The following is a 21,615-nucleotide window of genomic DNA, read 5'->3' as shown; positions in this document are numbered from 1 at the left end:
TTACGGTCAGGATTTCACTATCTTCCTGCCCAGAGTATAATAGCCCAATGTTATATCATTAGCTCATCCCCTTTAAAATTGTTCGTATATCAAATTGTATCCACCTAATCGCTTCCGTAAAAAATTGTTCAAAATCTGTGAACATAAACGATAAAAAGTTCATTTAGGAATCCTTGATCGACAACTTTCCTGCTTTCACTTAAATTGTAGTTAAGCCCAGTCAAGTGGAAAATATCCTAAATAGGGGGATTTCGCTGAGGCTCTCACCAATTGTCGGTTATCGTGCGCTAATTTCCTTCCTTTAGATACTTAACTATTAATAGACGAGCCGGTAGTTGGAAGATTATATTATTTTTATCGAATTTATTGGGCGTTTCAGTATGATATTTATCCGCAAGGTATTAGAGTAAAAACAAGTGTTAATGACAGAATGAAATAAAACAAATTTTCCATTAAAAATTTATATTTTTTTTCATTGATTTTTTTTTTTTAAAATAACCGTCGTTGCACAGCTGATCCAATTTTGTAGTTTACGACTTCTAATGTTCATTTACGTAGCCTTGTAATTTTACAATCAATCTGCTAAACTATTCCCAAATCCAGTTAATTTTATTTTTTGCGGCTTTGAAGCCATGCTAGCTGTAAATGGTATAAAAACTGCTTAGTTTTGTATTTGTGACTTTTACCCATAGTAGCTGTAAATGGTTTCGAAAACGTAAAAGTAAAAAAAAATTCTTTACCGTAAACTTTATGGTCACCATGGCTCCCATTCCTTTTATTTTATTTTACTTTATAACCGTCGACCAATATAATAAAGTAACCTACCCAATTTTTGGGTTTATGACTACTAATGTTCAAATCTGTAGCTTTGTAATTTTGAGCCCAATCCAGAAGACAAGGAACCTACTAGATCCAGTATTGGGATAAATTTGCCTTCGTGGAGGACTTTTTGAGGGAACTAACCCGCATTTGCAATACATAAAGGGGAAGACCACGAGAACCTCCCACGGTTAGCCTGTCAGCAAGAGGATTCTAACCCATGATCCTTCTACCACTGAGGATATTTCACGTCAGCACCGTGGTCGATGCAAGCCTGATCAACACCACCGAGATAGGGTTGGTGTTGGCCGGATGCGGAATTCGCATTCGCCAGCCATCGCCGGGATTTGAACCCGGTTCACCTCATTGGAAGACGAACGCCCTATCCCCAGAGCCATTGGCTCTCATTGATATAGATGTGTTGGTGATAAAAATGAAATAAAAGGAATTTTCTAATTAAAATTAATAGTTTTTTTTTTAATTAATGTAGTTGACCTGTTGTTATGATGTTTATTCGGAAATCATTAAAGATAAAACAAGTGCCTTTGACAAAATAAATAGAATTTTTCATTCAAATGTAATATTTCTTATTGAATTTAGTTTGTGTTTTGTTATGATATTTATTAGAAAATTAATCCTTTTCGAAGCGAAAGAATGAGAAAGAAAGAATATATTCGTGAATTGTAGTCATTGTATTTTTTTATTTTTTTTTATTAGCACGTAAAAATTGAATAGTGGTTCATTTTATTGTCAAAAAAGAGTGAAGCAGTTTTTATCTCAAGAGAGGTTTAAGAATTTTGTGTCTACGGCAAGAATCAAATAACAATTTCTTTCAACCAAATTTTTATTATTATATTTTTAATGAATTTAGTAGGAATTCTATTATGATATGCATCCCGGAATAAAAACTAACTGAAGCGATTTTCCAATCAAAGTATTATTTTTAATTAACTTTATAAGGCGTTATTTTTTTATGTACTTTTCCGCTATATATTCAGAGAAAAACTACCATCGTTAATGATAAAAATTAAATAACCCGAATTTCCCATTTAAAAGTAATATTTCTTAAATTATTTGACTACATGGTTGAAGATTTATGTTCTTAAATGTTAACATATGTATTAAAGGAACTATCTTTTTGTTTAGATAGTTTTAAACTTTTCGTTCTAAAGTGGTAAGTTAATATGAAATAAGATATATGAAAATCAAAATAATTTTTAGTCATACTAATTTTTTAAACTAATGATTTGAAAGCTGTTTGAAGCGCGAAAGTCGCTTTTAATATAGGTATTACAGAAATAAGAATGTTAATTCTTTCTAACATTCAACTCCTTTTTTTAAAAAAAAAATATATACATATATAAATTTAAATAAACTTCAAAATTTAGCAAAATTTATAGATCATTGATTTAGAATAATGTTTTTATCTTCCTGCCAATTATTTCATTCAAAAATATAAAAATAAAACAATAGCTCAAAACTTGTGTTTCTCTTTCATTGTAAAATGTTAAGTTTTAATCACATAACTAATACCAATATTAAAACAATTTTGATGAGAAGCTCAAATTAAATAATAATAATTTCTAAAATTTTGTAATAATAAATTGTTTAATATTTTGCCGCATTTTTGAAGTAGAATATCGTTTTATTTCCATTCTCTTTAATTAATTCAAAAACAAGGCTTTGAAATTAAAAAAGAACACAATTTTAAATTCGATAGAAAGATCGTCGTTGTTTTATTTTAATTTTTTTTTCAAACTTTTTAAATAAAATAAAATTCGGCAGAGTTGGAGAGTTTTGAAATAACAAATTATTCTGCAACAGTTTCTCTATTATCGATGACATGAAAGCAACATATGAAAGACCATTGTCCGATGTTAGAAGTTTCTCCGTTGAAGTGGTTAAATAACTATTCATTTAATTGCTATTTTACCATATTCAAACAAAACAGTCAAATAACTATAAATACGGTGGTATTCAAACAGTTAATTGTGAAAAAAAAAACATTTATTAACTGCTTTCATCTAATCTAGACCCACATAATGAAGCTCCTTAGTTCCTTGCTGAGTACATACTACAGCCGAGATTGCTAATCTGTCAATCTCCTGACCGACAGAATGAGAGTTCTAGTCTCAGTGTTGACATCACAATACTTCCTCCACTCCTTTCAACAGAGTTTCCAGTTGTCGTACACTCCCTAATTTGTTTAACTGGGCTATGAGAATAAAATACTCTCATTCCCGCATAAATGGTTGCCCTATAAATCTATCCCCAAATCCAGTTAAATTTATTTTGTACGGCTTTGAAGCCATGCTAGTTGTAAATGGTATAAAAACTGCTTAGTTTTGTATTCGTGATTTTTAACCATAGTAGTTGTAAATGGTTTCGAAAACGTAAAAGTAAAAAAATTCTTTACCGTAAACTTTATGGTCACCACGGCTCCCATTCCTTTTATTTTATTTTATAACCGTCGTTGTACAACCAACCCAATTTTTGGGTTTATGACTACTAATGTTCAAATCCGTAGTTCTCTGTACTTTTGAACCCATTCCAGAAGACGAAGGAATTTCTGCATCAAGTAGTGGGAGAAATTTTCCTTCTTGGTGGACTTTATGATAGAACTAACCCGCATTTGAGTTACATGGAGAGGAAATCCACGAAAACATCCCAACGTTAGCTTGTCGGCAAGGGGACTCTAACCCATGATCTGTTTACCACTAAGGATATTTTACGTCAGCACTGTGGTAGGTGCGAGCCGTGTGAGGAATTCGTATCGACCAGCTATTGCTGGGATTTGACCCCGGCTCACCGCATTGGATGGTGAACTCTTTATCCCCTGAGTCATCACGGCTCCCATTCCTTTTTATTTTATTTTATTTTATTTTATTTTATTGAACAGCCGACCCAATTTTATGGGTTTACGACTACTAATGTTCAAATCCGTAGCTTTGTAATTTTGAACCCAGTCCAGAAGACAAGGGTACTCCTAGATCGAGTATTGGGAGAAATTTGCCTTCTTGGAGGATTTTTTGATGGAGCTGACCCGCATTTGCTTTGCATGGAGAGGAAGACCACGAGAACCTCCCACGGTTAGCCTGACAGCAAAGGAACTCTAACCCGTTATCCGTCTGCCAATGAGGATATTTCACGTCAGCACTGTGGTCGGTGCAAATCGGATGCTGAATTCGCATCGACTGGGATTCGAACCCGGTTCGCCTCATTGGAAGGCGAACGCTCTATCCCCTGAGCTATCGCGGCTCATTCCTTTTTATATTGGTAAATACGTTCGAAACTTTCTTCGAGTACTTTATTTAAAAAGTCAGGGTAAAGTCGAACGAAAGATGATCAGTTACGGTTGCCGGAAAAAAAATGGGAACCCTTCCTCTAATGCATTCTATTATTTTTCATTATATTCATGATATTTTTAATAACATTAATGTTATTTCACATTTTTATCCTCAATCCATCCCGATCAATCCTCATTAGTCAATCTGTCCTCAATCTATCCCGTCGAGGACCTGCAAGAAAATTCCGTCGACTTAGTGTCGAAAGTATTAAAGAAAGTGCTGTGCTTCAAAAAGTTTGACAAACTTCATAAAGTAAAAAAAAAAAAAAGTACTTTTATATTCATGATAAGCTTATTAGGAATTGACTACATTCTTTCAGGAAGAAAAAACTTGTTAAAAATTTGTTTAAAAATTTACTTATTTGTTGCTGAAATTCAATTGATACAATGTAAAGCAATTCAATTATAGAGCATTGGTACCGCAAGGTTAAATAGAAGGAAAAAAAAACATTTCACAAAAACATTTCGTAGTTATTAGCATTGCGTTAATGACAAGTTATGACAAACCAATTTTTATAGTTAAAACAATCTTCAAATAAATGTTAATTTGTCTAAAAACAATCAGACGATCAATTAAACCATTTTCTATAATGTAAGCCACTGGATGGTATCATTTCCTTTAAACTTAAAAGTAAAGAAAAAAAAAAGATTTCATCTGACCCATCGTCAAAAAAGAGAGTCTGAATTGTGTTTTCATTTCAATTTTCCGTTTTTCTTGTTTCGTTTTTGGGATGAGTTTTTAGAAGAAAAGGTGGTCAGTTGTACTTGTTTCTGTCTCGCACGAATGCCGCGGGGGATTCTGGGAAAGAGAAAAAAGGGATTTTCCGTGTTTAAAAAGCAACGCTGATCAAGATATTGGTAACAATTGAAGCATGTTTACTGTGAGAAGAAAGGATTAAGAAAGTTCTAAGTTAAGGTGAAAGTTTCTTAAAACAATATGGTAAGTTGATATGTTTTTAGCTTATGTTCTTTCCTTTTTTATTATAAAAAATAATAATAATTGTATGCATTTTAAAATATGCTTTATACATAAACCCTAATATAAGCAACTTTTATTTTTAAAATTTTTTTGAATTATATTAATTACAGCAGTAAATTTTTGTATTATAATTTTCAATTGAATGTGAAAGAAAATTTATTCTTATCGTATTAAAAAAATACTTCATACGCTGTTTCATATGCACTGAATTTGTATTTGTGTTTAATATTTTATATTCACATTTTCTATAGAGATTACTAAGCTCGAAAGATACTGCATTAAAGACTTATAACTTATCTTTAAAAAAACGCAAAACACTTAACAATAAACGTAAAAACCTAACAGGCTATAGCCAATTATTTTAAAACCTACATTTAGCAACTTTCATTTTATAAATTTTAGTATTTTTGAGTTAATGATTTTTTTAAAACTGAGCGAAATCTGTTTTACTGTAACAAAAAAGAATTTCAAACTTAAGGGAAAAAGAATTCAATTCAATGTTGGATGTGAAAGACCATTTATTACTAAATTCGATGTTTATGCTTGATGTCTTATATTCATATTTTGTAAAAAGAACATCAAGTTCTGAAGATACTACTTTTAGGACTTATCTTATTTTTCAAAAGAACGTATGTACTTATTGTAGTATATTAAGATTATTATTATGTCCTTAATGTAGTACTTTCTAAAAGAGTTTGACTTGAATAAAAGCTTTTATTTAATGAATTTTAATAATTTCTATTTAATGAATTTTAATAATTTCTATTTAATGAATTTTTAAAACTGTCTGAGCTGTGCTTTACTGCGAAAGAAAGGATTTATATAGTTAATTTAGGCAAAAGTAGTTTTAAACAATATGGCAAGTTTAGAAATTTTTGAGTTTATGAATATTGTTTAAAAGATAAGTTTACAATTTTTTTAAAAAAATAATAAAATTAATAATTATTTGCATTTTAAAATATGATTTACGTAAGATTTATGATTAACAACATCTTATAAAGAATTTTCTTAAAAGTGAAATCTTCTTTTTAATTATCATTATACCACCGAATTTTTATACATAAAAAATAGCAATAAATACATTTTGTGCTTAAAAATTATAAATTAACTTAAACGTAAAAGAAGCTTTTCTTACTTTCTTTAAAAAAATGTAATTATTTTCTCCTCTGTATGTATTATATTTTAAAATTGAGTTTTATAGTTTATATTAACATTTTCATAGTAAATATTAAGTCCTCTATTTTAATATACTAACTTAAAGATTTTAATATAATATAGAATATAACGATGTTGAAAAACCGTCTATCTTATTTTCTTTTAAGGAAAAAAATAATTATTTAGTAAAACATTACTTTTAAATTGTAGCATATACATAATAAATCTGAATCATTCTTTTAAAATTTAATATTCCTTTTTTATTACTCATTTTTCAACCAACAATAGAGTGTAAAGAAAAGTGAACGTTTGTTGTTTTAGATTAGTTATTTGCATGGAATGTACCCGAAGTATCACTCTCAAATCAAGATGATTGATTTAATAAAGTTTTTTTTTAATAAGATTAATGCTTATGAAATTTTTGGTTAAATATTAATGTACTTGAAGTTTTTGGTAAAAGAATTATATACATGAAATTTTTAGTTAAAAAATAATGTATATGAAATTTTGGTTAAAAAAATAATAAATATGAAATTTTTGGGCTATTTCTCTTTGGTTGTGGAGTTGAAAAAAGTTATGAAAACACAAGTATGAGCAAAAAGAATATGTTTAATGAGCTTTTAAAGTTTTTATCAATTACAGTAAGGTCTTATAAAGTTATATATAACTCAAAAATGTGTGTATATTCTTAATTTCTACAAAAAAAACTTTAAAATGTGAAAACAAATAGAATTATTTAAACAATCAAAATATTCAATCATCATTTTTTAAGCAAAATTTAGCAAATTTTAAGACATATTTCTTTAACAATTGCTATTACACGTGCTCCGTAGGTTTAAAAACTATTAGAAGTGGTGTTTTAAAACCTTGTCTATAATACTTATTGTTACGCATTCAACACTCTTAGCATATATTTTTAGAATTCTTGTCAAAAATAAAATGAAAGAAAAATATGCACAGCACATTTGGAAATCTAATGTTTAAGCAAATAAAAAAGCAATTGTCGAATCATTATTAAGAACGTATAATTAAAAACACTAAAACCAACTTGTTTACTGTAGGAAATTTAAAAATTTTAACCTTTATTTTAGTTTTTTTTAGAAATCAAATAGGCTTTTATGGTTTCGAAACCAAACTTGCTTGTGAATGGTTCGATAAATTTTTATTATTTTTCTGTTATTATACACTTGGATATAAATTTGAGAACCATATATTGAGACAAATATGTTTATTTTCTAGTTTTCTTGTGACAAGGATTCCAAATATATATTTTAGGAGTGGTAATTACGAAACACCCTGCAACTTTTTGTCAAAACGGGACAACAGTTTTGTAATCAATGTTTTTTAGCTCGTGTTTCTTCACTTGAACATTCATTTGTGAGCCCAAATATGTTTATTTTTCTGATTTTATTTGTGACAAGGAGTTCAAAAATGTATATTTGGAGGGGTAATTACGAAACACCCTGTAACTATTTTATAAGAGAAACATATCCTAATCACAATAGTTTTGCAATCAGAGTTTAGTAATTCGTTTATCCTCGAATGAACACTAATTTGCCAGCCCAAATATATTTATTTTCGTGATTTTATTCATGACAAAGGATTTTAAAAATGTATATTAATAGCGGTAATTACGAAACATTCTGCAACTGTTTTGTCAAAAAAGACATTTTCCAATTACTACAGTTTTGAAATCATCAAATGCAATGTAACTCGTAAACGTAACCTAATTGAAATGTAAGTCGTTTTTGTTCGCTTGAACATTAATTTGCGAGCCCAAATATGTTTGTTTTTTTCTGATTTAATTTGTGACAAGAATTTGAAAAATATATATTAAGAACGGTAATTACGAAACATCCTGTGAATATTTTGCCAAAAGGACACTTTCTAATCACTACAGTTTTACAATCAATGTGTTGAGAAAAGCAACTGCTGATCAACACATTCTTTTCCTATTTTCAAATTAAAATAAATAATGAAAAGATTTCATTAATAAAACCGATGATTTCGAATATCATCACAAATGACTCATTCACGGTTTTATGATTTTAATCAAGTACTCAAATTCATATACGTCACTTAATTTAACTAAGAATTAACATAAATAACATAACTTATAGATTTTTTTATGTAAACACTTATAAGAGTACTCGCTGCCATTTTGAGAACCTTAAAGGCTTCATTATTTTTGAAAAATTTTATGGGTATAACGACATACAACAAAAGTTATGGGGATTTTTAATAGGAAACATTTTCCTATTATCTACTACTCTTTCTTGAATCGTAAAAGAATGCAAATTTTATTCAATAGCTTTCTAAAAAAAGAAAGGTTTATCCGGATTATTAACATTCTTATTTTCAGATTCCTTAATTGGTTTGTGACAGAAAAAAGCTTATAGTATTGAATTCGTGTTAACACTTTGCAGTGTTCATCCTTTCGAATCGGTTGTTTTTCGTTGGTAAAATAAACGCGATTAAATAAAATTTTGAAATCAAGTAAATTTTTTTATAACAAGAAGCCAAATTATTGAATATTACTCACTAGTCTATAAAAAATACTTAAAAAAAAGAACAAGTGTGTAAATCTTCTTTTGTAAATTCTACCATTCATTAAGTCAGTTGAAAGATGCACATTTATTTTCCAACAATTGCCCTAAAGCATCATATTTATATTTTATTTATGTTAACGCTTATCAACAATCAAAATATAGTCGACCCCCGTTGTCGTGAAATGTCTACGGCCATAGAAAAAAGACCACCTAAAGACTCACTATATCTAAATTCTAAGAGGAAACAAAAAAATTTATTTTTCATGCTACGTGGAGAAAAATAAATGTGGTAAAATTGTCATACTGTTACGGTAAGGACATTTCTAGGGGAAAAAACCATAATTCTGGTCAATAAAACCAAAATTTTAACATTTAAATCATTCATTACGTTATTTTTTCGCTCATTTGGCAACTGTTTGCCGGAAATTCTGGTTTTCAAAATGATAATTCTTATTACCACACATTAGGTTAAAAAATGCAGAGCTGAAAAATAAATTTAATCGAATAAATGGTTTTTATGCCATGCTCTTAGGTATCAAGATAAAATTACCAAATTTTACTATATTTTTTCACATGTTATAATCATATTTTATTGCTGTAAAAAATTACCGAAGTCTTAGGTCTTCCCCTGGAACCAGAATAACGGTAAATTTTACCATGTTCTGGTAGTTTTGACCATACTATTTTTCTCGGTCTACAGTAGTATTCTAAAAAATAGTGATTGCAAATTTGTTATAAATTATTAAATAGCTAAAAAATCAAATGTTAAAAAGAAAAATAATAATTAAATTTTTCCTTTCTATGGAAGAAATTGGTGATTTTTAACTGTTCGATTTTAAGTAAGAGTTCACCACGTCTTCAATTAACAGTTAATAAAGAATCCATTACTTTCTAGTTCTCATTTTATGCTGGGCAAAATATCCAGGATTTCAATTTTATTTTCGAGATAAAAATTTTAAAACAATTTTTTTTTCGAATAGAAAAAGTAAAAATAGAAAGTTTAACTCCATAACTTGCCTCAATTGTTTGAGTTTTAATCCATAACTTAATTAAAATTTCGCCCTAGTTTAATAGGTAAGAGTATGCAAGAATAAGATTTAACACAGAAGAGACCACTAAAGAATTCGCTATATTCAAAGTTCATTATAGCGAGGTTTGACAGCATAAACTTCTTTTTATGATACTTTTTCCTATAAATACTAATAAGATTTCCTTGTATAATTTGCTATAAGACAAAAACATTGAAACCTGGTGTGATTGTCAAAATGTTTTTAAATATTATGATATTATGTCTTTATAAAACATGCAATTTAAAAAAAGAAAGAAAACAGTCAGACATTTCAAAATAAAAATTAGTTAAAAAATAGATTTTTTAAAAAACATTATAGACATAGCAAGCACACTAATTTGCATTTATCAAAACAAATTAACCAAAGTTAAACATGCAAAAAAAAATTTTTGAAACTTTTATTCTTTATTGCGGAAACTGTGGATTATTTTCAAGGAAAGGATTCAATTCACTTAATTATTTTTCTTATTCACTGGTTTTATATTGTTCATTTAATACTATTTTTACTTTATTGTTGATAAGATAAAAATATCTATTATACTTGCTCTAAATAGTAACAATAATATAAATCAAATAAAAACAGAATTTCTTTTCCGACATTATATATCAACATCTGATATCAGTTTTGATTTATTTCTTTTGCTTAAACAGTTGTATAGTTCCATTCAATGAATACCTGAAAAAAGGGCGAAGTTGATATCTAATGTTTGATATGAACAAATACAATTGAAAAGGAAGTAATTTTAAATGCACAAAATAAAACTATTTTTTTTTGTGGACAATAATGAATTAAAGGGCTGTTGTTTTGAAGCTCTTAGAAAGTTAACTTTAATTTAACGGCATTCTATTTTTAACTTTTTTGAAAATTTATTTGAAAGGATACTGTATTAAGGGAACATTAGATCTTTCAAATGTTTCATAATTTTAATATTTTAATTACCAAATTCTTATACTGTAATTTATATGCTATATCATAGGATTGTTGCGGCTATTCTGAAGCTTTTTATTAAAGAAAAAAAACTTAACATTTTTTGAAAGAATTTTGATTTTAAATTCTAGGAATATAACTTTAAAATGGCATAAATTTAAGGGAACAGTAGATCTCTATAATTTTCGTTATTTTTATTTTCTTAATGCTGCAATGTGCATAAGAAGATTATATTGCTGTTATTTTGAAACTTTTTATTTAAGGAAATAAACTTAACTTTTATTGAAGGGTATTTTAATTTCTTTGAATATCACTATAAAATGTCCCTAGGTTACGCAAATAGGGGACTTCTAAAATATTTCATAATTTTTGTTTCTTAACACCCGAATCTTTAATGTAATTATGCTATATTTTACTATTGTAATTCGGTTATTCTGAAGCTTTTCAGTGAAATAAATAAACTTAACTTTAATTAAAACATTTTTAAATTTTAATTTCTATAAAGAATACTTTAAAATAGTTATATATTAAACGAACCGTTGATCTCTAAAATGTTTAATTTTTTTTAATGCTAGAAATGTAATTTTTAGTGTAATTTAATTTTTGGTATATCATAGGATTATAATGAGGCTATTTCGAAGTTTTTTATTGCTATAAGCTTACATTTTATTGAAAGATTTGTTTTTAGTTTTAATTTTTTGAACGATGCTTTAAGATGTCACTAAATTAAGGGTACTGCCAAAATGGTTCATAATTTTTTTTTCAATGCTTGAATACTGTATTTTTTTGCGTAATTTAATCTGTAATGTATTTTAGGATTGTAATTCCGCTCATTTTTTAAAATTTTTATTGAAGAAAATAAACTCTACATCACTTCCACAATAAGATATTTCAATTTCTTTGAAAATTACTTTAAGGGAACAGTGGACATGTAAAATATTTAATTATATTTGTTATTATTAATTATATGTCTTATGTTAGATATTTTGAACTCCGCAAAATCTTTCTCTCAAACATTGCGATAAAATTTTCCTTCAGTTTTGTCGTTGTCCAAGCTTCACAACCAAAAGACAGACCAAACAAGTTTTGAAACCATACTAGTTTAAATGGTTAAACAATCACATAGTTTCGTATTCATGGTTTTATAACCATACTAATTGTAAAAGGTTAAAAAACTGTAAGGGTATAAAATGTTCTTAACCGTCAACTTTACAGTTAACTGGATGGACAGACTGATGAATATTATTTTACCATAATTTTAAAATGAAAATTCTTATTGTATAGCATCCTGAAATCTAAGATAAGTTTTGCAGAAAATTACAACGCCCCAACAAGCTTCAATATTTCTAATCTAGTAAAGAATCGAATTTAACATATCGGACTTAAACTATAAAAAATTATGATTATTCGTTGCAAAAAAAGGAAATAAAGAAAAGAAAAAAAAACTGATTGTGCCAAATAAAAAGATCAATTATTTCAAAAACTCATTAAAATGTCAATCTTAGTTTCTTTTAAATTTTGATAACTAATCATTCTCATGTATACTTCCGGTTTAAGGAAACATTTAAATGCTCCTTAACGGTAAAAAAATCAGTTCCTTATGATGACAGTGATTTCCGGTAAAAATTTAAATACATTTTTACAGAAAATGTCAAAATGTTTTACATTTTTCCATCTGACTACTTATTAACTAGAATTTAACTTTCACTACTGCGTGTTATGATTTGCAACAGAGCATAAAATAAATTAAATATTTAGTTTCCTTTTGCTGATACAGTTTATAAAAGTACTTCTCGTGGTGAGCTGAACCGTGACAAAATAGGAAATTAGTTGTTCATCGAAGTTATTGAATATGGAAGTGATATAGAAAATTATTTCCTTTAAATTAATTACTTAAGAAGTTTAAAACAAGACGAACAGAGTGTTAAGTGTTTTTACTTGCTTTAATTAGATTTTAAAAGCTATCGTTTTGAATATTAGGAACTATAAACACAACAAATGTTTATGAAATGGTTTTTTTTGGTTGTAATTTGTTTTTAGAATTTAAGTTAAATAAGATATTTTGTGAAGATAGTTTAATATTGACTTAAATACTTTGAAAACTATTCATATTTTGGGAAGGAATTTTATTTTTAACTTAAATACTTTGTAAACTTTTCATATCTAGGGTAGAAAATTTAATTTTATGTAAAAAAAATTTTAAACTATTCTTATTTTGTGAAGAAAGTTTATTTATAAATTAAACACTTTGTAAACTATTCATAGTTTTTGAAGAAAGTTTTTTTTAACATAAATATTTTGCAAAATATTCATATTTTGTGAAGGATGTTTAATTTAAATACTTTGCAATTTATTAATATTTAGTGAAGAAATTCTAATTTTAACTTAAATACTTTGTGAACTGTATTCATATTTTGTGAAGAAAGTTTAATTTTAACTTTAATACCTTGTAAACTATTCCATATACTGTTAGAAATTAAGAAATTTTCTGAACCATATTATTGCACCCATTAGATGCATACTTACTATTTTGGTATGTTGAACCATATTATTTTACTCCTTAAAGTTTATAATAACATATTAGGGTTCAATCTAACACCACTATAATAGTTGATAATTTTAGTAGAGCGTATTAAGATTCAGAGTACTAATATTACGGTACAACACTGAGTGTATTTTAAAGAGTGCACTCATTCTTAATAATTTTTGTTATAACCATATACACTTTACCTTATGGTTGAAAAAAAGTAAGGAACAAATAGTGTAAATTCTATTGATGTAAAGATAAATCGAATACACTGAGAAAAAAAGTAGGGTCAAAACTACCAGAATATGGTAAAATTTATCGTATTTTTAGCACTATGGGAACACCAAAAACTTGGAAAATTTTACCGAAACGCTTCGGTAACGATTTTGGTAAAAAATAACAATAAAATACGGTTTTATAATATGTAATAAAATTCGGTAAATGTGGTTAAATTTGGTAATTTTATCATGATATCGTAGATGTATAAAAATCATTTTTCTGGCTATATTTACTTTTCAGCTTTGTATTTTTTACTAAATGTGAGTTAAAAAAGAACCTTAATTTTTAAAACCCGAATTTCCGGTAAACAGTTACCATAGGAACCGAAAAATTGTCTAATAAATGGTTTAAAAACCGTTTATTTTGGTTTTATTAATCAGAATAACGGTTTTTTTACTAGAAATATCATTACTATACAGTAGATACTATATTCTTTTCTCCGTATATTAATAAATAATTCGAGCTGAATATACACGTTTACTCGCACTTTAGATATTTTTCACCCCTTCTCTACCAAACATAGCTAAATATTAAATTCTAACTGTTGGCTTTAGTTACCCACATTGAGGGGGAATATAAGTTACCCTTCTTACTCTTTAATTTATGTTTCTTTTTCCTTCTTTAATGCAAGTTTTAGTAAGCTTTCCTGCATATAATCCAAGTTTTATTGAATTAATTCAATAAGACTTAGAAGGGTTCTGAAATCGAAATGTTGTTTAAGTAACCCTGCTTAGTGACGATATTTATTTTTACTCTAAGGAAAATGTTCATAAACCTGAAATCATAATAAAAATACCTTTTTTATGTATCAAATACAAAAGCATTAAAGAAGATTATAAAATAAACTTCCCATCATTTAAAAGGAGGTAGATTTTATGAGGATATCGTATTTTTATTAATTTGTGTATTTCGCTAATTCGTGATTTCTTTAGTTCTCAAAATATCGCAGGGAAATGAAAAAGTTATCTTTGTAATACATTTTGTGTGTGAAGATTGAGTCAACCGTAAAATCAACATATTTGGTTCCTCTAATTTTTCATTCATATGACTTATGAATCAGAGGAAATTCGCTTCACGTTTTCATTCATTTCTTGATTTTAAGCATGGATGAATATTCACGATACTTAGTTTAAAAAAGATCAAGTGGAATTATAATTTTGAAGTATTTAAAGAGAAATTAACATCGCAGATATAAATGCATGGTTGATTTATTTTAAATATGAATACTATATGTTAAATATTTTAAATATGAAATATGCCTTTTAAATATTATTTTAAATATATGAATGCTATAAAATTAATAACAGTATAGTTAAATGGAAATTTAATAACTGTTTATATTAACACAGTAAAAGCTTTTTAAGGGCTTCTGTGGCATCTTTAATAAAATCGAGCCCCGAGAAATAGAGCTAAGTGCTGGGTTATGATCAGGTGGTGTGTGGGGCAAGTGTACGTGAATCAAAATACAGGGTGTCCGAAAAGTGCTGTCAAATATCTCAAGAAATTCGCACCGTGTGAAATATTTTGAAAAGAAGCATTCAATAATGACATACTTGACCCTCTCTCTGTCTTTTTTTCTTTTTATAAAAGTATTTGATAGTCTCCGGTGGCAACACTTCTTTTTCTGGTGAAGAAATTAATTTTAAAGTCGGGTATTCAGTAATTGAAATAAACTGAAGGATGTGTGATACAATCATGTTTAAGACATCCTTGACATACGTTATGTAAATACGGTAAAGAATAAAATATCACACTATGTAATTTTGTACTTTCAAGATTAGTTTAAATTTCGGTAACATTAAGTTAACACATTTGCGTTATCTAAGCTATTTTTGCTTGAATACGATCATGAGACATACTATACTATAAATTCTTACGAAACAAACAACAGTACATGTTTACAAGTTCACCAAAAATGGTGATTCATACCTCTTCCATATGAAATGGCATACAGTATAAGCAATTCAGGATCAAATTACGGTAAAAATTATCGGCACTCATCGTGCTGGTACTTTTTACCATAATATTATTTTTTCCGAAACAAGTTATACAAAACAAAAATTCTGATATAGCATAATTTTTACAGTAATAATTACAGTAAAATCACTGAATTATTCTCGTTAAATAAATATTATTGTAATAATTACGGTATAATATTTTACGATAAAAATAGATTTGACAGATGTCGCATTAAAAGTTCCGGTACTTTTTACCGTAATTTGATACGGAATTTTTTAAAGTGTAATGCAATTCTAATGCTCTCAGAAATGCTTTTTTTTCTTCCGCATGACGGCATTTGAACACTACTATCTCAAGACATGGGTAAAGATGCTATGTAAAGACTGTTTCAAAAAAAAAATTTCTGAGACCAATTCTGAGTACTTTTTATTAAATTTACATTCGCACAAATTTTATATAAAAATACCTCAACAAGAATGAAACTTAAACTGAAATAAACTGTTTCAAACAAAAATCTCAAACCTTTATATATAGTAACAAAATGCCACAGTTTCATAATTTTATTATATTTTATTCCATGGTTTCTTCACATCACATACCTGACAGCTAATCTAAATTACGTTAAAGTTTTTAGAGTTTAAAATATTTTAAACTCTAAAAACCATTTTTATTTTATCATTTTTATTTAAATTTTATGGCTTACTGGTAATTTCAGTTTAGTTTTAATTTCCCTATCCGCATTTCATTATTTATTTTGATAAAATTATTTGACAATGTTCTCCGATAATCTGACTAACCGATCTAACCATTTTGTGATCTTAGAGAATCATTAAGATTTCTTGTCTTTTATACAAATTTTTGTTATATTTCACATAAATGTAAATCTTTTATCTTTTTGATAAAAATTTCTTATTTTTCAGGCGGCTCACATGACATCCCCAATTATACTTCTGTGCTTGTTTATCATTGTAAATGGAGTAAAAAATGAAGATCAAGATGCTGATGCTTCTAAAATACTGACCAAGGCATCCAAAATATCCGAACTTTATATTGGTGATTTATTGCGAACAAATGGCAAAACAGACCTAGACTCTGCCAGCACACACCATTATCAGGCATCTTCAACACCAAATTACATTAATGCCGACAAACTATTGGGCAATGTTAACAATCCCAGGCAATTAAGAAACCCTGCACAGACAAGATCGGAATATCTTCCTCCTTTAGCTGAAGATTTTCAGATTAATAGGGAAGTGAAAAGGTCCGAACAAGTTCCTGTAAATATGTTCGAAACATTCTTAGAAAAACAAGGCGGTATATTAGAAAGAAACGTTTTAGCTTCTGAACAAAGCCCTCCTCCATCTCGAAGATCATATTCTAATGATTATCCACACAACGAAAAAGCAAACTGCAATAAAAATTTACATCAAGCTAGCACTAATAAGCGTCCTGAGTATTCCCATTCGCGAAGACGACATCCTCAACAATCTTCTCAATCCGAATATGACTCACCACCCAGTCATCACCCATATACCACCAATGAAGGTGATTCTAGACCCTATTATTCAAGTCACAGCGATAGTGGTCCGGTTCATACTAGTTCTAAAAGTAAAGCTATTGATTCAGATTCAGCATCTAAATCTTTAAGTTCGTATACGAAGTCAAAAAGTTTTTCTAAATCATCCACATCAACTCCCAATAGAACTCGCCAAAAGGCTATTATTCTAGGACCACCGGGTCAACAAAACTACGAAACTCCATATAATCCAAATAAAAGCGAAGAAGACAGTAGTGCGTATAGTGGCTCTTATGCTCCTAACAGCTACGAAAATGATGCCCCTGGTCAGCGTGAAACATATCATCCATCAGGTCATCCTGATAGGTCTTATCGAGACTATTCACCCCCTGACCATACCAGACCAGCAGGAGCGAAACACCATTCACTTCCAAAAGCTGGAAAGACATATTCACCACAACCCGCTCCTTACTCAACATTAGAACATAGTTCTGGAAATCAGCATTCTCATTGCAGAGGCCCTCATTGTAGTAATTCTTATTCACCATCCAGAGAGCCTCAGCCAGAATATTCTCGCCATCAGCAACCTGAAAGATATGAAGCACCAAGTAGACCTAAACCCCATAAGCAAAGCCGACACAGAGGAACTCCAGGCTATGAAGCACAACCCCAATACACGTTAGAAAATGGACGTCCAAGTCAAAATTATGGACCATATCCTCCTGAAAGAAACTATGAGGGTCATCCCTCAAACTATCAGAGAGACGCACAAAGAATAAAACATCCTTCAGAAGGAAAGCATAGGCAACAAAACTATGACTCTCAAGGAAGTAGGCCTTCTCCATATCCTGATCAATCAAGGGAAGGATCAAATTATGAACCAAGATCACTTAAAATTTCTCGGCCCTTTGAAACATATGATACACAAATTAGGCCTAGTAGAGAGGTTAAGCCTCGAAAAGAAATGGTATACCAGAAAGACGCTAGGTCACCCACATCAGACAGGGAAATTCCATCGGTTGAAGAGAGCCGACAAGAAGGGAAACTGCCAGTTGGATCATCTACATCAAAATCAGTATCATTCTCGGAGAGTCGAAGTTACCATTTAGATCATGATGATGTCTCTCAGCCTGCCCTTCCTCACGGCCAACAAATGACGGATCAAAACCCAAGAGAAGTTCAATCTAGAAATCCAGGACACGCTATGGCATATAAGCCGTATAATTCAGAATACCCTGCGAGCTATGCCAATGAACAACGTCAACATCCATTGCATAGCAACATTGAACAACGTCAACATAAATTGCATAGCAACATTGAACAACGCAACCAGCCATTGCGTAGACCTCAGCTCTCAAACAGTCGATATCCAGAACAGCGCGCAAGTCCTCAAGCAAGAGGTGATGGATCAGCAGGTCACCATGTTAACACGAAAAGCACCCATGAATATAAAAGTGACATAACTGGGTATAAAGATGAATACGCTAGCCATGAACCATTGGAACTTGATGATGAATTTTTTAGAAAGTATGGAATATCCAAGAAAGCTAAAATAATTGTGGCGACTGCTAAACAACCTAATCTTTTCGAAGCTGATGGCAGTAAATTGAAAGAAGGCGAATCCAATGCAGGCCTTCATCCCGAAGAACCATATAGTCCTGAATCTTATGGTCAAGGTCCTGAATCTTACGGTCCTGAACCATATCAACACGGACCTTACGAACATAATCCTGAAACGTCACTCGAGCATAATCCCGAAACCCCATATGGTCATAAGCCTGAAACCCCATATGGTCATAAACCTGAAACCCCATATGGTCATAATCCTGAATCATCTTATGAGCACAATCCTGGAATATCATATGGATATAAACCTGATACCCCTTTTGGGCATAGTTCACAAGAAGGTGGTGAATCAATGGATGAATTTCCAAGCTTGTATCGCCAAATGGAATTGGCTAAACCAATAAAAATACCAGGCTCGTTTGATGCTCTTGTAAATGCTGATCCATCTTTTTTAAGAAACGTGGGATCATTTGAGCTTTCAAACCCAGCCGAATCCTCGGGAAGAGTGTCAGTGAGCAACGACGATAAGCAACCAAAATCCTTTGCTGTCTCAAAAGGAGCTGGGGAACTTATCCAAAAACATGGAGATGGGGTCAGTCGAATCATTTACAATAAGGGATCCCACACCGACAGTGAAGCTTACGACGAGTCAAAGAAGGTAGAAGAATTCCAAGCTCAAGGAAGTCAGCCAGAAGGAACGAAAGTAGAAGTTGACAAGTCACCTGAAAATAAGGATAAACCAGAGAAAACTGCGACGTAAATTCTAGAGCATTCGTGGTAGAAGAGATGACATTAAAACTTCAAGCAGAATTCAACTCTCTGTGCAATAAACTAAAAGCATTTAAAAACTATTATAGTCAAGCTAAATTAACTTGTGTGATAGCCTCAAATTGCACGTACTGATGAAGATTCATGCATTTTTATTTTTTGTTGAAATAATTATAGGTATAATGCGCCTTTAAAGTTATGCAGAGGTGTTAAGTACGCCAATACTCTTACTGAATTATAACGTTACATTTTTGAGAGACTACTTCTCAGGATAGACCTCATTCAAAACGACAAGTTCTCTGATTTGAAATTATTTTCCGAAGAAATTCAAGTCATTCAGATCAACTGCTTACACATCTTTCATCCACTCAAGCATAATTATGCAACTTACCACAGGAAAATGTTTATTTATCACGAAGTGCTTCTAAAAACATTTTGCTATTTAAAAACATTTAAAATAAAAATATGTTAAAATATGTATATAATAACAATAATATTTTCAATAATTTTCTTTTTTAAAAAATGAATTTGTTGCTTGATTTTAGATTTATTGCCACTTTTGTATATAGTTCCCAATATAGTTTTCTCTTAAAGAGCATAAACTATATTTATTGTAAATAGAGTTACAGTATATTTTTTGTATAGTTTTTTTTTAAATATTTATTTAAGATAAATAAATATTACTTATAAACATATGATCTGTCCAGTTATTTAGTTGAAGCAACGCATTTCAATTTTATTTAAGATTAATAATATCTTACTCAGAAAATTTTAGATACTTTTAACGCAGAAAAAAAAGCATTTACAAAACTATTTAAAATTTACTAAGAGCAAAAATGCTAATTTAATAATACTTTAACCCCAAGAATGAGAAACAATGCAATAAATAATTCGTTAAGTGAAAGCAATAATTAATAAAGATGAACAATTTTATTTGAACAATTTCATCAATTGCACATAAATTAAATATTTAATGTGTTCATTATAGCTACTACGTTTTAAATAGAATTTTACTTAAGAAAATATTATATTTTACTATTTATTCTTAATAGCATTTTATGTACAATGCAAAAAATTCCGAATAAAATTCCGACATAAGTTTTGGAGCATCACCTGTGAAATCCATTTTACCATAAAATCCATTTTTACCGTAAAATATTAAACCGTATTTTTTACAATAATATTTATTTAAATAGAGTGATTCAGTGATTTTATGGTTGTTACTGTCAAAAATCGGTACAGCAGATTTTTTGTTTCTTAACCGGTTTCGGTAAAAATGGATTTTACGGTAAAAAATACCAGGTAGAAAGTTAAAGTAATAAGAAATCTCAAACAAGTAAGTTTTAATCCAATGAATGGATAATCGAATATTTAATAGTTCGAAAGACTTAACTTAAATGTTCTTATTAATATATGTTGACGACAACTAGGTTCTAAAAGCAGATGTAAAAACGTCTTTCTCTCATTGAGAGAAGAAGTATAATCTAAACTACCATATTCAAATAAAATTTACCGTGTTTTTGACTCTATTGGTACACAAAAAAGTTCAGAAATTTATAACGGAGTGATTTGGTTATAATAACAATAAAATATAGCTTCATAATGTGTGTTAAACATTGGTAAATGTAATAAAATTTGGTAATTCTATCCTGATACCTTAGAGCATGGCGTAGAAACCATTTATTCGGGTTTAATTTAATTTTCAGTTTTGATTTTTTTATTTAATGTGTGGTAATAGAACTATAATTTTGAAAACTAGAATTTCTGTTATGAACAGAAAAATTACCAAATGAATGCTTTAAATACCGTATATTTTGTTTTTTATAAACCAGAATTTTGTTTTTTATTCTTACCTGACAGGTCATTACCATACCTTACTGTAATTTTACCAGATTTGCTTTATCCATGCTTGATAAACAAGAATTTTTTTTGTTGCTGGAATCGGATTTAGCACTCAAAATACGAGAGGGAAATAATCACAATAGGAATATGTAGCGCCAATAGTTTAGCCAAATGATCAAAAGTTTTTTGTAATTTTCAATTTTTGTATTTTAACCGAGCGAATTTTAAGTTTTTGAGCATAATTATAAAATTAGTTTTCCCAAAGATATTTTAGTGAAGGAAATAATATTCAATAATTATTTAATAGCCTTTA

At 29.2% G+C, this 21,615-nt stretch overlaps 1 protein-coding gene across 2 annotated transcripts in view; it reads left to right on the top strand.

Annotated features, from left to right (window-relative positions):
• Positions 1 to 20,117, top strand: part of LOC107444081 (atrophin-1) — a 65,926-nt gene extending 45,809 nt beyond the window's left edge. The window contains exons 1-2 of one of the 2 annotated variants that reach the window (XM_016058894.3): positions 4,991 to 5,105; positions 16,531 to 20,117. In XM_016058894.3, the coding sequence (XP_015914380.2) occupies positions 5,103 to 5,105; positions 16,531 to 19,452 (2,925 nt within the window). In that variant the 5' untranslated portion in view covers positions 4,991 to 5,102 and the 3' untranslated portion in view covers positions 19,453 to 20,117. Of the gene's footprint in view, positions 1 to 4,990; positions 5,106 to 16,530 lie in introns of those variants that run through there. The other variant, XM_071187021.1, reaches the window with a different exon arrangement.
• Positions 20,118 to 21,615: the final 1,498 nt, after the last annotated feature.

This window comes from Parasteatoda tepidariorum, chromosome 10, assembly GCF_043381705.1.
Source record: "Parasteatoda tepidariorum isolate YZ-2023 chromosome 10, CAS_Ptep_4.0, whole genome shotgun sequence".
In the NCBI taxonomy this organism is placed as follows: Eukaryota; Metazoa; Arthropoda; class Arachnida; order Araneae; family Theridiidae; genus Parasteatoda; species Parasteatoda tepidariorum.
Note: the sequence above shows the minus strand (reverse complement) of the source record. Positions and strands in the feature narration are given on the sequence as shown.